Source organism: Cyprinus carpio, chromosome A6 (assembly GCF_018340385.1).
Source record: "Cyprinus carpio isolate SPL01 chromosome A6, ASM1834038v1, whole genome shotgun sequence".
Taxonomy (NCBI): Eukaryota; Metazoa; Chordata; class Actinopteri; order Cypriniformes; family Cyprinidae; genus Cyprinus; species Cyprinus carpio.
Genome location: NC_056577.1, coordinates 30,380,188 through 30,393,603, shown reverse-complemented (window position 1 = coordinate 30,393,603; position 13,416 = coordinate 30,380,188). Strand labels below are relative to the sequence as shown.

The 13,416-nt window shown below is 39.7% G+C and overlaps 1 protein-coding gene across 2 annotated transcripts in view; it reads left to right on the top strand.

The window, feature by feature from the left end:
• cacna2d2a (calcium channel, voltage-dependent, alpha 2/delta subunit 2a) overlaps window positions 1-13,416 on the top strand; it is a 203,841-nt gene that overhangs the window by 171,989 nt on the left and 18,436 nt on the right. For both annotated transcript variants that reach the window (XM_042758977.1, XM_042758975.1), the window contains exons 14-21: window positions 3,749-3,798; window positions 7,548-7,637; window positions 8,955-9,020; window positions 10,103-10,177; window positions 10,252-10,326; window positions 10,462-10,533; window positions 12,761-12,832; window positions 12,929-12,990. In XM_042758977.1, the coding sequence (XP_042614911.1) occupies window positions 3,749-3,798; window positions 7,548-7,637; window positions 8,955-9,020; window positions 10,103-10,177; window positions 10,252-10,326; window positions 10,462-10,533; window positions 12,761-12,832; window positions 12,929-12,990 (562 nt within the window). The remainder of the gene's footprint in view (window positions 1-3,748; window positions 3,799-7,547; window positions 7,638-8,954; window positions 9,021-10,102; window positions 10,178-10,251; window positions 10,327-10,461; window positions 10,534-12,760; window positions 12,833-12,928; window positions 12,991-13,416) is intronic.

The window sequence follows — 13,416 nt, the reverse complement described above, 5'->3', positions numbered from 1 at the left end:
TGCCTGATGAGGCTGCAGCGCCCCCAGAGGTGCCTGATGAGGCTGCAGCGCCCCCAGAGGTGCCTGATGAGGCTGCAGCGCCCCCAGAGGTGCCTGATGAGGCTGCAGCGCCCCGGTCTCGGAAACGGAGGAGGAGAAGAAAGGCTTTCTCCATCCCACATGGCCCGGAGGCCATTCGGGAGCCCACTGCTGGTCCGGAGAACATTCCAGTCATGCCCAAGCTCCTTGCCCTGCCGGCGCCGCCCAAGCTCCTTGCGCCGCCCAAGCTCCTTGCCCTGCCGGCGCGCGCCCAAGCTCCGTGCCCTGCCGGCGCCGCCCAAGCTCCGTGCCCTGCCGGCGCCGCCCAAGCTCCGTGCCCTGCCGGCGCCGCCCAAGCTCCTTGCCCTGCCGGCGCCACCCCTGCCCAAGCTCCTTTCCCTGCCGGCGCCACCCCTGCCCAAGTTCCTTGCCTTGATGCCGGCTCCGCCATTGATGAGTGCCTTGCCGGTTTTGCCCTTGCTATCTGTTGGGGTCCCTGTTTGGCTGGAGGCCTCCTGGTCTCTCCGTCTGGTTCTGCCCTGGTGGTCTGCCGGGGTTCCTGTTAGGCCGGATCCTCGCTGGTCTGTCCCTCCTGCTCCGCCCTGGTGGTCTGCCGGGGTTCCTGTTAGGCCGGAGCCTCGCTGGTCTATCCCTCCGGCACCGCCCTGGTGGTCTGTCGGGGTTTCTCTGTTAAGCCGGAGCCCTCTTGGTCTCTCCCACTGGTTCCGCCCTGCTGGTCTGCCGGGGTTCCTGTTAGGCCGGATCCTCGCTGGTCTGTCCCTCCTGCTCCGCCGGGGTTCCTGTTAGGCCGGAGCCTCGCTGGTCTGTCCCTCTGGCACCGCCCTGGTGGTCTATCAGGGTTTCTGTTAAGCCGGAGCCCTCTTGGTCTCTCCCACTGGTTCCGCCCTGCTTGTCTGCCGGGGTTACTGTTAGGCCAGATCCTTGCTGGCTCGTTCCTCCGGCTCCACCCTGGCCCACTGCTGGGACTCCTGGACTGCCTGAGCCTCCTTGGCTCAGCCCTCCCGCCCCTCCCTGGTCCCTTTTAATAACTGCTTGGGTTTTCCTGTTGGCTGACTGGGCTCCCTTCCCTCCCTCCCCTATTTTGTCTGTTTTGATTTCCATGTCTTGTTTTCTGTTGTGTATCAGTCTTGTGTTGCCTTGCCAGTACTGTCATGTTCCTGTCTTGTTTTTGGGTGTTCCTCGTTAGGGACGCCAGGTGGCGTCCCTTTTGAGGGGGGCTAGTGTCAAGGTTCTGTCACTTCTGTCTAGTGTCTTTCATGGTTTTGTGACAGAGCCCTGACACTCACGTCATGTCATTGTTTTAATGTGAGTGCGCGGCTTCGAGACTGCTCGAGCCGTGTGCTCTCGTCTGCGTGTCCTGTTTCATGTTGGAGCGTGGGGTTCGGATCCCGGCACTCATGTCTTGCTGAGTTTCGGTTTCGTGTCGGGGACCGGACACTCGCGCTCCATGTTCTGTCTTGTTGTGGGAGCGTGCGGTCTCCAGTGTTTTGTATTGTTGCACGCATCTCGAGTTATCGGCTGCGTGCTTTCTTGTTATATGTTGTCTTGTGCTGTTGCACGCAGCTTGGTTTTCGCTGGCTGCGTGCTGTCTTGTGTGTGAACACGCGGCTGATGAGTTTGCTCATTAGCTGCGTGTTTGTGTCTAGTTCAAGCACATGGCTTGTGATTGGGTTGCTGGCCATGTGCTTGTGTTTTTGTTTTGTGTAAGCGCATGGCGTTTTGTCTTGGTTCCTATGTGCCATGTGTCCTCGTCAATTGTCTTGACCCCACCCATCTTGTTACCTGATTATTGATGTAATTTTCCCCACATGTGTTCCCTCGTTACCCTCCTCATTAGCTCCCTATTTATTCTCATTGTGTTTGCAGTCTGGTTGTTAGTTCGTCGTCAAATATTTGTCTGTGTTTCTCGTGCCGTGCCTTGCCTTGCCAATCAAGTTTTGTCTGTTTCCCCTACGGGGTAGTTTTTGTTTGTTTATCTTATTTTTTATTATTAAAGAGCCCTTCTCTCTGCATCATTGAGTCCTTGCCTCATCCCTCTACCTGAACCCTGACATACATAGTATTTATTTATCAATGAACATTTATTAAAGGAAAACATTTTTTTTAAAAAATCTGTTTGCATAATTGTCATATTGTGATTTAAAAAAATATATTATTTCTTTAAAAACATAAAAATAGACTAGTAACTGTAATAGTTAAATAATACTGTAGTGCTATTTGATATATAAAACATGAATTTCATGTTTTTGTTTCTTAAGCCCTCAAAGTGCATGGCCCTGTTTACCTTCGTTATAAGTGAATTACTAGTTTGAAAGAGCTGATCAGAATGACTGAGTTATTTTCTTTGGTACCCTGACATTATGCCTCAAATGTTGTCACTTGGGCTTATCTTATATTGACTTTTCTTTAATTTAGATACCGGATAGCAAGAAAATCACAGCCGTATCTTGCTGGCCCAGCTTTTAGCCACTCACAGCCTATGATCATGCAAACTCTACACCCGATCTCTGCGTTAATGATGGTTTCGGCTCAAATGAGCCACAAAATGTTTGGTCCTGAAGTTATCAAGACTGAAATTGTTCAATGACCTTTACAGCAATAACAGCACACTGAGTGAAAGCTGAACTGAATTCATGTTCAGGCGAATGATTTCAACCACGTTTGTGTTTTCATCCCACACATAATTAGAAAAACACATACCTGTTTAGAAAATATGCACATTTAAAACTATTGCATCGGGGGGAAAAAAACTGTATTATCAACCTAAAATGGCTATTTCAAGTTGAATTTGTGTGAATGTAGATTATATAAATCTGTCTTATTTTAACACTGTTTTTTTTGTTTTTTCGGTATGTAACAAAAACACTAAGCATGTTTACAATTAATTATAATGTCTGAATGTTAGTTTGAACATCTCTGTGTTTTATGCTATGGCACACATACAGCAGTTAAACTTTTAATGCATCATGACAAATTCACAAATATACAAAAAAGTCACTATCTAATATCTAATTTAATACTCTAACATGTAAAATATGTAATTATTGATTTCTATATGCGTGTGTGTTGAGAGAGTTTGAAGTTTGTTGACTCTAAACACTTTGAGGACGGCACCTCTAATGTTGTGCTCTTGGTTCAGACTCTCTTGTGTTGGGCAGGCCATACTGACCTTGTCTGTGTGTCCACTCTCTCAATAATCAGCCTCTGAAGTGCAGCCTCTGAATACTTAACGAGGCACACAAATCAAACCGCTGCACGGCACAGTCTCTGGCTTACATATGCTTAGCACTTGGTCAGTCTGTCTGCATGCTGAAATATAATGCGTGTTGCTAAACTAACAATTAAACATGTTCATAAGCACAACAAAATAGCGCACAACTGGATGAAATAATGTGATTTTAAATTAGAAGAAACTGTTTTCTATCAACTCTTGAATAGATTACATTTATAATCAACAATTCCCTTAAAATGTTTGCATTAAATTTACTGCTATTAAAAAGAATAGATCAAAACTGCTTTAGATTCTTGTCAGAACAAGGTAATTTAATATAATTTTGCTGGTTTGTCTGTTCTGAACAGCATTTATGTTTGTAGCACACATGCACACCCTTAAAGTTGTTACATAGTTAGTCAGTTCACTATATTTTGGTGCTGAGCAAATATGCCAACATTAACCAGCTCTGTTATTGGTTTGTTTATTTCTGAACAGGTTACTACTTTGAGATCCCTTCCATCGGAGCCATAAGAATCAACACACAGGTTAGCTTTTTTTACTGCTTCTTATTTTATATATATATACATATACAATACATGTTACATTTTTGGGTTCAGTAATATGTTTTTAATTAATTAATATCTTTATTTAGCAAGGATGTATTAAAAGTCTCAGTAAAGACATGTATAATGTTACAAAAGATTTATGTTTCAAATAAATGAAACTCTTTTCAACTTTCTATTCATCAAAGAATCTCTGAAAATCTCAATGATTTCTGAAGGATCATGTGACACTTAAGACTGGAGTAATGACTGATGAAAATTCAGCTTTGCATCACAGGAACAAATAACATTTTACAATATATTAAAATAGAAAAAATATTTTAAATTGTAATAATATTTCACAATTTTACTGTATAAATGCAGCCTTGGTGAGCAGAATAGACTTATTTAAAAAACATTAAAAAAAAATGAAACCTAATATATATAATTTGGGGATAAATAGATTTTTTTTGAAAGACTGCATATTATTGATGTTTTATACAGATTGTTGTTAAACATGAAGTAGAGTACTTAAAACCCTTTTAATGGTGATAAAATCACTGTAGCACATGGCCTCGAGTGGCTCATTTCTTTTATAAAACAACAACAACAGCCATGTGAGAGACAATACTGATGCATTAAAATAAATAATTTATCTTCAGCTGATATGCGTTCACACGTGTGCTCATATCAGCTTCAAAAGTGGCTGCGGCAGCCAATCAGATTTTCCATTTTAATAAGGCCTCCACACATGAATCCAATTCACTGTAAGTTCATTCAGCTTCACAGCTTTGAAGCTCTTTGATGTTATCACAATTTAGAGATATATATGTCACGCTAGAGAGCATAGAGAGAACTATAAAGATCAACAGATAAAGCGATACAGACTTCTATATTTAGTGTCAGTGAAATTCAAATGGGACTGTGATTTCTTTAATCCACTTCCATACAGTTTTCATTATCCTCCAGCAATCTTTCCCGAGGTCCACGAAACCTGCCGCAATAACATTCCCCGAAAGCAGTCAGTCCAATTTCCCACCTCTTCTGTGTGATTATTCAGTGCTCTTCACTTCTCTCTCGGCCTTTCTTCTTTATCTCCTCTCTATCACCTTTTACTATCTGTTCCCCTCTTTTTCCATTCCAACTTTGCTTTATTCATTCGTGTCCCATCCCGCCTCCCTCTTTCTCCCTCCCGGCGTCCGTCGAACCTCCCGCAGGCGAGCTGATCAGGCGCTTGAATAAACCATCAGCTGTTCCATTAGGCTGAGTGTAATTTTATTCAGAGAACTGCCACTTATTCTAATAGCCTGCGTGAGACAGGTGTGGGCACCTAACTGTATATATATCGACAGCATCAGCCGCCACACCTGTGCAGCTCCTCAGCACCTCCTCCCCTGCCACATACTGTTATCTCCGAGAGCCGTGGACAGCCAGTGCCAAAAATAACTACCAACTGCACTTCCACAGCAATCGCTTGCACATGCTGGTGGATTTCTAACAGGAAAAACTATCCAACCTGCAAAAAGTTCTTCTAATGACTGTCTAATTTCATGGACAGGTCAAATTCAGGAAGTCGTGGCCTAATGGTTAGAGAGTTTGACTCCTAACCCTAAGGTTGTGGGTTCGAGTCTCGGGCCGGCAATACCACGACTGAGGTGCCCTTGAGCAAGGCACTGAACCCCCAACTGCTCCCCGGGCGCCGCAGCATAAATGGCTGCCCACTGCTCCGGGTGTGTGTTCACTGCTGTGTGTGTGCACTTTGGATGGGTCAAATGCAGAGCACGAATTCTGAGTATGGGTCACCATACTTGGCTGTATGTCACTTCACTTTCACTTCACTTTCAATTATTTATATAATGCTTTTCATGATACACATTGTTTCAAAACAGCTTTACGGTATATCATGGTGTTAAGGCTTATAATATCTTGATATCTTCATGCTTTATAGTCTCATTTAGCAGATTATAGCTGGGCAATAATATAGTTTTGGGTTAATAAGTTTTTTGTTTTTTATTTAAGGAACATTTTATTATTATTATCAATACTGAAAACAGTTGTGCTGCTTCATATTTTTGTGGAAACTGATCTTTTTTCGGGATTCTTTGATTAATTTAAAGTTTAAAAGAACAACATTTATTTGATATATTTTGTAACATTATAAATGTATTTATTGCCACTTTTGATCAATTTAGCTGAATAAAAACATTCATTTCTTAAGAAATATATATAATTGATGCTATACTTTTGAACGGTAGTGTATAAAGGATTATTTTATCATATAATACATTTATGCTTAATTTGAATTTATCACATGCAGCATAAATACCCAGATTATTAGTGTGATTGGAAAGCTATTGAGGTGATTGTGAAAGTGTTCAAAAGGCTGATGCCTTTACGTTTACTCTCTACCTGTGTAACATTAAAGTGTCACATTACTAAGTATAATGAGAACAATATGAATATGAATGCAGCTCCTTCATAATTGAGCTGCTGCATTGAATTGATGAACGTTTATGGTCAAGTGAATCTGTGCGGTGGCCTGCTGTGTCACTGCTCTTTTAACCCCTCATACCGCAGAGAGCGCCATTACCGGCCCACCGCTGTTTGCCTTTCTCCTTTCTCCCGTGTGAAAAGGTCCGCCTGTCATCGTCTCTGCTGAAATGTGTCCCCACAGCACGTTAAACTGTGTTTTAGTGAGCTAATGATAGAATAGGTTATGCCTGTCAGCACTTCCATGTTCCAGAAAGAAATAAAAGTGGCCTAATGCTGCAGTTTCATCAAAAGGCCACACTTACACAAGCCTGTGGCTTTCAGAGAGACAAAATATTCCCCACAGGAGTTTCTGGCCCTACATTAGTTGTGTTAAGATGTTGAAATTGTAAGATTGCATTTTTCAGTGTGTTTGCCCAGCCCGCCATCCACGTAGAGTGCTGAAATTCATGAAATCTCACAATAAACAGGAAAAAAAAGAAATTATATTTTGTGTAAATGCTCTCACAGTCACCAAAAACATGCACAGAAAAGTGGTGAAGTTATATTGTTTTGTTTAATAAAAATGTATAATAATAATTGAAAATTGAAAAATAAAATATAGCAAACCGTGGATATTTCTATAGTAAATGTAAGTTTATAAATTATAAATTAATTTTTTTTTTTACAGTGATGAGAATGAGATTTTGTCCTAAAATAAGCTTCATTTCCCCTTTTTGACTTTTTTTTTTTTTTGGTGGTGGGGGGGGGGTCTAATTTGACCCCATTCTTTTCAGACAGTTTTAGTGAGCTTCACTTCTTTGAATTATTAACCTCCCAAAGAGTGTTGTGTTGAAATCCAAAGTGTCATTTATAAATGTGTGCTTATTTCGACCCAACAAGTGTCATCCTGTGGCAGCCCACCTCACCCCTCCAGATCCAGAGTGTGCTTTCTAGCAGCTTTAATATGCTTAAATAGCTGCTTTATGATGATTTGTTATGGCTGGAAGTGACTCTGTGCAGCTGGCTTTACTGGCCCCTCGGGCGGACGCTTTAACAGCATGCTTTATGTAATGGAGCGGCGAGTCGCAGTCATTTGCTTTATGACAGAGGGAGGTGTGGACTCCAGCCTTTAGTGTCGCACTTTCAGAGCTCAGAGTGTTGTAACCTGTTGAGAATAGATTGTTTCGATTAGTGATTCTGGGTGTGTTTGTGGTAAAACTGAGCAGGAATAAAGTTCTTGTAGTATATGTGTTAAATTCTTTGTGTTTTTTTGTTACCAGGAGTATTTGGACGTTCTTGGACGGCCAATGGTGCTGGCAGGTGAACGGGCTAAACAAGTGCAGTGGACCAATGTTTACCAGGATGCTCTGGTATGGAAGATTACCATCATCATCATCAACTCAGCAAACTCAAAATTGCACTGTATAATTTCAAATATGGCCAATGGATCAGCCTGCACAGAATCTGAGCCCACTTGATCTGTGTGTTTGATTATCTTGCATAAAAATGTAGTTAAATAAAGTATCTATATTAATATCATAATCAATAGTAGATGTTAATAATTCCATTACCTTATTTTGGGTTCATGACCGAGTGTTTGAGAACCACTGATTAAGGGCGCATTTACACAACAGCATTTTCAGCTAAAAACAAAAACTTTTTATGCATTTTGGACGTTCATTCACACAACAATGACATTTTGGAGTTTTGCAAACACAAACTTTCGAAAAACGGGTTTCAAAGTACAAGTTTTTAAAAACAATACTATTTTGTGAAAATGGTGACATCATGCATTATGTGTCTATAGGTATGTACGCATGCACATAGTGTTTTTTAACAAAGAAGCCTGGCATGCATAATGCAGCAGTTTTAGTCCTTTTTTTGGATTGGTACGTGTAAACATACCCTTAGGTTACACATTTCTGGATGAAATATAGCTGATAATAGGAATCATTGAGCAAAGTAAATAGTTGGATTTTATTACATTTCTGTTGCACAGCAGGCTGTCTAATTCATAAATAAATGCACTGATTGATGCAATTCTTTCAAATGATTCACCAATTAGTGACTCAATCGGAATAGAACATCCGTATCATCAGTCTGAATCATGGACTGAATCGGTCAGGTGACTTACTTTCTGAGTGAATTAGCTTGGAAGACTCACTAACTGAACCTCTCTCACTGAGTCGTAAACTTTTTTAAATGTATGTTCATTTGTAAGGTTAGCAAAACTTTATTCAGTCTGCTTACTGACTGGTTGCTCTAGGGACAAAGTATACTTAAATATACATATGCACAGCAGAGCTCTATTAAAATAAGTCTTTTGTTTATAAATTGTTGTAGAAATGCTGTTAGAAATGTTGTTTAGCGCGTTAGGGGTTTCTGTAGGAAACACTGAAACACACGAGCATTGAATGATTTAAGACTCTTTCAGATTGCATTGTTTGAGGCGGCCACTGGCTGTGATATTGTTAATTCTTTGTTTTCTTTCCAGAATGCACAAATTTGAATCTTCACAGCTAGTTTGCTTTGTCATTGACCATATAATTTTACCACGAGTTGGATGGCGGTTTATATGCGGCAGTCTTTTATTCATGTGTGCAGTGTACTGTGAACTTCCTTTAGTTTACAGTGATAAAAACAAACATTTTATATGGCAGTATATGTTTTTGTTTTGTTTTTTACAGGGTTTGGGGCTCGTCATTACTGGCACAATGCCAGTCTTCAATCTCACCACTGACGGGGACTCCAAAGTAAGTCATGAGCAGATCCCTGTAAATAAACAACTAGTCATTTGTTTCTTGTTACCCGCAGGATGATACAAATGTTGCATTTTGGAGTTTTTGCATTATTAATGTGATCACGTTCCAGTTCTAATTCTTAGCATGTTCCCTAACTGACATTGACAAACTGTTTGAGAGCGGCATGTTTCACAATCGTGTTGATGCATATTGAATAGTGCTTGACTTTGAAGGCGCACAAGGGCATTTGAGTGTGATTCGAAGTTCGGTTTGAAGTTTAATATCAGAAATAGTGCATACAGTTGTATTTGAAAACTTAAACCACAGTTCAATGGTATGAATGTTGTTGATTTACACAATCACATTTATCAGGTAAAACGGTTCACAAAAAGCCTGATATATATATACTTTTATTTTTATATATATATATATATATATATATATATATATATATATATATATATATATATATATATATATATATATATATATATATATATGTGTGTGTGTGTGTGTGTGTATGTAAATATAGTAATTGCCTTGAATGCAGTTGCCATCACTTCCATGAATTATATTTCCAGGTAAAACTATATTTTTACCATTGTCTGTTTGGCTGGATGGTTAAGAATTGAATCAGTTGTGCTTGCACAAATCTTTTATTGTGCATTGGTAGATGAGTAGTCTTTCCATTAGATGATCAACTGTCCTGCCAAAGTGACTGATAAATGCAGAGCACATTATAATTCAGCACACTGCGTGTTGTCACATATTGCTTATTTTTCCTGGAGGAATGTTCGCTTCACAGTTTATTTGCTCTTCATTTTATGTCCTTAGCAGATGATTTCTTACCACAGCTATATATTTTTTTGACTTTGACAATGGTAATGATAACTATGATACAACAACTCAACATTATGTATAACATAAAAATCAAGAAATGTGCTTGTTTGACAAACATTTCACTCTCCAGACATTAATCCAGTTTTGTTTTAACTGTTTTGATTGTTATATTACCTGTTGTTTTGTCAAATATCAATTCTGCCCCCTTGTGGTCATTTATTGTATTTTTCAGTCTGTTGGTTTCTTTATTGCAGAATCAGTTGATTCTTGGTGTCATGGGTGTAGACATCGCCCTCAGTGAAATTAAAGAACTCACACCGCGGTATAAGGTAAGTGAAATAAATCACTATCTCTGTCACTTTTCTTTTGATCATCAGTCATTCATTTGCATCTCTGTGCACAGCTTGGAGCCAACGGTTACACGTTTGCCATAGATCCTAATGGCTATGTGCTGCTGCACCCCAACCTTCAGCCTAAGGTGAAAAACGTTTGAGTTTGTAGACCTTAAATTTAGTCCAAAATGTGGTTACTTTCTTTTTCTATCTTCCATTTTTAAATGCATGTTCATCTCTGTAACCATAATAATTATTTTTTTCCTAATGGATTTGTGTAGATCATTAACTTCAGAGAGCCGGTCACATTGGACTTCTTGGATGCTGAACTTCCAGACCGCAACAAGGAGGAGGTGAACATCTCTACAACAAGTTCTTCCTGCAAATGTGCCAAATACATTATTAAAATGTCATTAAATTACTCCTCAGACAACATGGCCCAGTTTAGCAAAGTAGGACATGCTTCTGGATGAAGATAACTTTTGGTCTTGGAAAAAAAATCCCCAATTCACTTAGTCTGTTTGGGATCAATATTTTTAATTAATACTTTTATTTAGCAAGAATGCATTAAACTGATAAAAAGTGATAGTGAAACATGTATAATGTCTATTTCAAATAAATGTTGTTCTTTTGAACTTTCTATTCATCAAAGAATCCTGATATTAATAAATGTATCATGGTTTTCACAAAAATATCAAGCAGCACAACTTTTCAACATTGGTAAAAAAAAAGAAATGTTTCTTGAGCAGCAAATCAGCATATCAGAATGATTTCTGAAGGATCATGTGACAGTGAAGACTGGAGTAATGATGCTGAAAATTCAGCTTTGATCACTGAAATACAATGCATTTTAAAATATATTTAAATAGAAACGTTATTTTAAATTGTAATAGTATTTCAAAATATTACTGTTTTTAATGTATTTTTGATCAAATAAATGCAGCCTTGGCGACTTCTTTAAAAAACATTTTTACCAACTTCAAACTTTTGAACAGTAGCCTACCTGGAAAACTTTAAAGCGATTTGAGAAAGCATAACTTGATTTTAAATCATTTAAATCCCTTTAATGTGTTTACAATCCAAGAACACACTGCAAAACAGTTATATGATCTAGTTATATGATGAGACCATTTTAAATAAGGATAATGAAATAAGGTAACATAATCTTAAGGACTACAGAGGTGTTGCCCTAACATCTGTGATCATGAAGTCATTTGAGAGACTGGTCTTGGCTTATCTGAAGGACATCACTGCACCCTTACTGGACCCCCTGCAGTTTGCTTATCGAGCAAACAGGTCCATGGATGATGCAGTCAACATGGGACTGCATTATATCCTACAAGTTACAACATCTAGACAAACCAGAGACTTATGTGAGGATCCTGTTTGGGGACTTCAGTTAAGCTTTTAATGCAATCGTCCCAGCACTCCTCAAGACCAAACTAACCCAGCTCTCTGTTCCTAGCTCTATCTGTCAATGGATCACCAGCTTTCTGAAAGATAGACAACAGCTAGGGAGACTGGGGAAATTCATTTCAAACAGGCGCACAATCAGCACTGGTGCCCCCCAGGGATGTGTGCTCTCCCCACTGCTCTTCTCCCTCTACACCAACGACTGCACCTCTACTGACCCCTCTTTCAAGCTCCTGAAGTTTGCAGAAGACACTAAAGACATCGGCCTCATCCAGGATTGTGATGAGTCTGCATACAGAAGCAAGGTTGAGCAGCTGGCTGTCTGGTGCAGTCTTAACAACCTAGAGCTTAACACGTTCAAAACAATGAAGATGATCGTGGACTTCAGGAGAATCAAGCACTCCCTCCGCTCACCATCGTGAACAGCACTGTGGCTGCAGTGGAGTCATTCAGGTTCCTGGACACCACCATCTCTCAGGACCTGAAGTGGGACAATCACATTGACTCCAAAGGCCCAACAGAGATTGTACTTCCTTCACCAGCTGAGGAAGTTCAACCTGCCACAGGAGCTGCTCACACAGTTCCACTCAGCTGTCATTGAGTCTGTCCTGTGCTCTTCAGTAACTACAGAGAGTACAGAGGACGATTCGGACTGCTGAGAGCATTATTGGTGCTCCCCTGCCCACCCTTCAAGAACTGTAAATATCCAGAGTGAGGAAAATGACTCAGAAAATCACTCCAGATCCCTCACATTCAAGCCAGATTTTTATTTTATTTTTTACTTTTACCATCTAGCAGGTTCTACAGAGCACTAAACACCAGGACTGCCAGGCACAAGAATAGTTTCTCCCCCAGGCAATCTACCTCATGAACTATTAAATGTTGTCCCCTACTGTTCAATAAAAAGATGTGCAAATACCACTTTTATTTACTTAATACTACCCTACATCTTATTCCATTCCTTGTAAATTCTATTCTATTTCATCTATGTACCACAACAAATTTTGTCTAGTTCTGTTACAAATGTGTATTTTCTTATTATCAGTGTTGTTGTTGTATGTGTACTGGAAGCTTCTGTCACCAGAACAAATTCCTTGTATGTGCAAACACACTTGACAATAAAGCTCTTTCTGATTCTGATTCTATCTTGTATTTATTTTTTTGTAGATCCGCCGTCAAATGATTGATGGCAAAGCAGGACAGAGGAGAATCAAGACACTGGTGAAGTCTGTGGATGAGGTGAGACACATGACCTCTTACTAAATATAATGGCATACAGTGTAATGATCTTACGGCTGGTTGGTAATGTGCTGCTATTTCTGTGTGTATTTTCAGCGTTACATTGACGAGGTCCAGAGGACGTACATATGGAGTCCTGTGGAGGGTACAGATTACAGGTCAATATGACACGCTCATTCATACTGCATTTCTGTTGATTTCAGTCACTTTCTCTCTACATCCTCTTGGCTGTTTTAAGTTTAGACTGTGAAACATTCAATGCAGTTTTGTTGAAATTAGTCATGAATTTTAATTAGCATCTGTAACCTGCCAAAATGAGCAGTTATAGTATGGTTCTCTAAGTCAGTCTTTTCAGCAGGGCATTTTGGATATTAGCATTATTTTAATGAATTTTCATATATTTTGTGCATGGTCATTTCCATGAATGAAGTGCAAAATAGGGCTTGAAACTCCTTTTTATTCTTGTTCTTTGTTAAATAAACTTGCCTTACCTAAATAGAGCTAGCAGGGTTGGAAGTCTAGTTAGTAGTTACCCAGTTACTTATATTACAAATAAATTAAAGAAAAATATTAGTTTTATAATG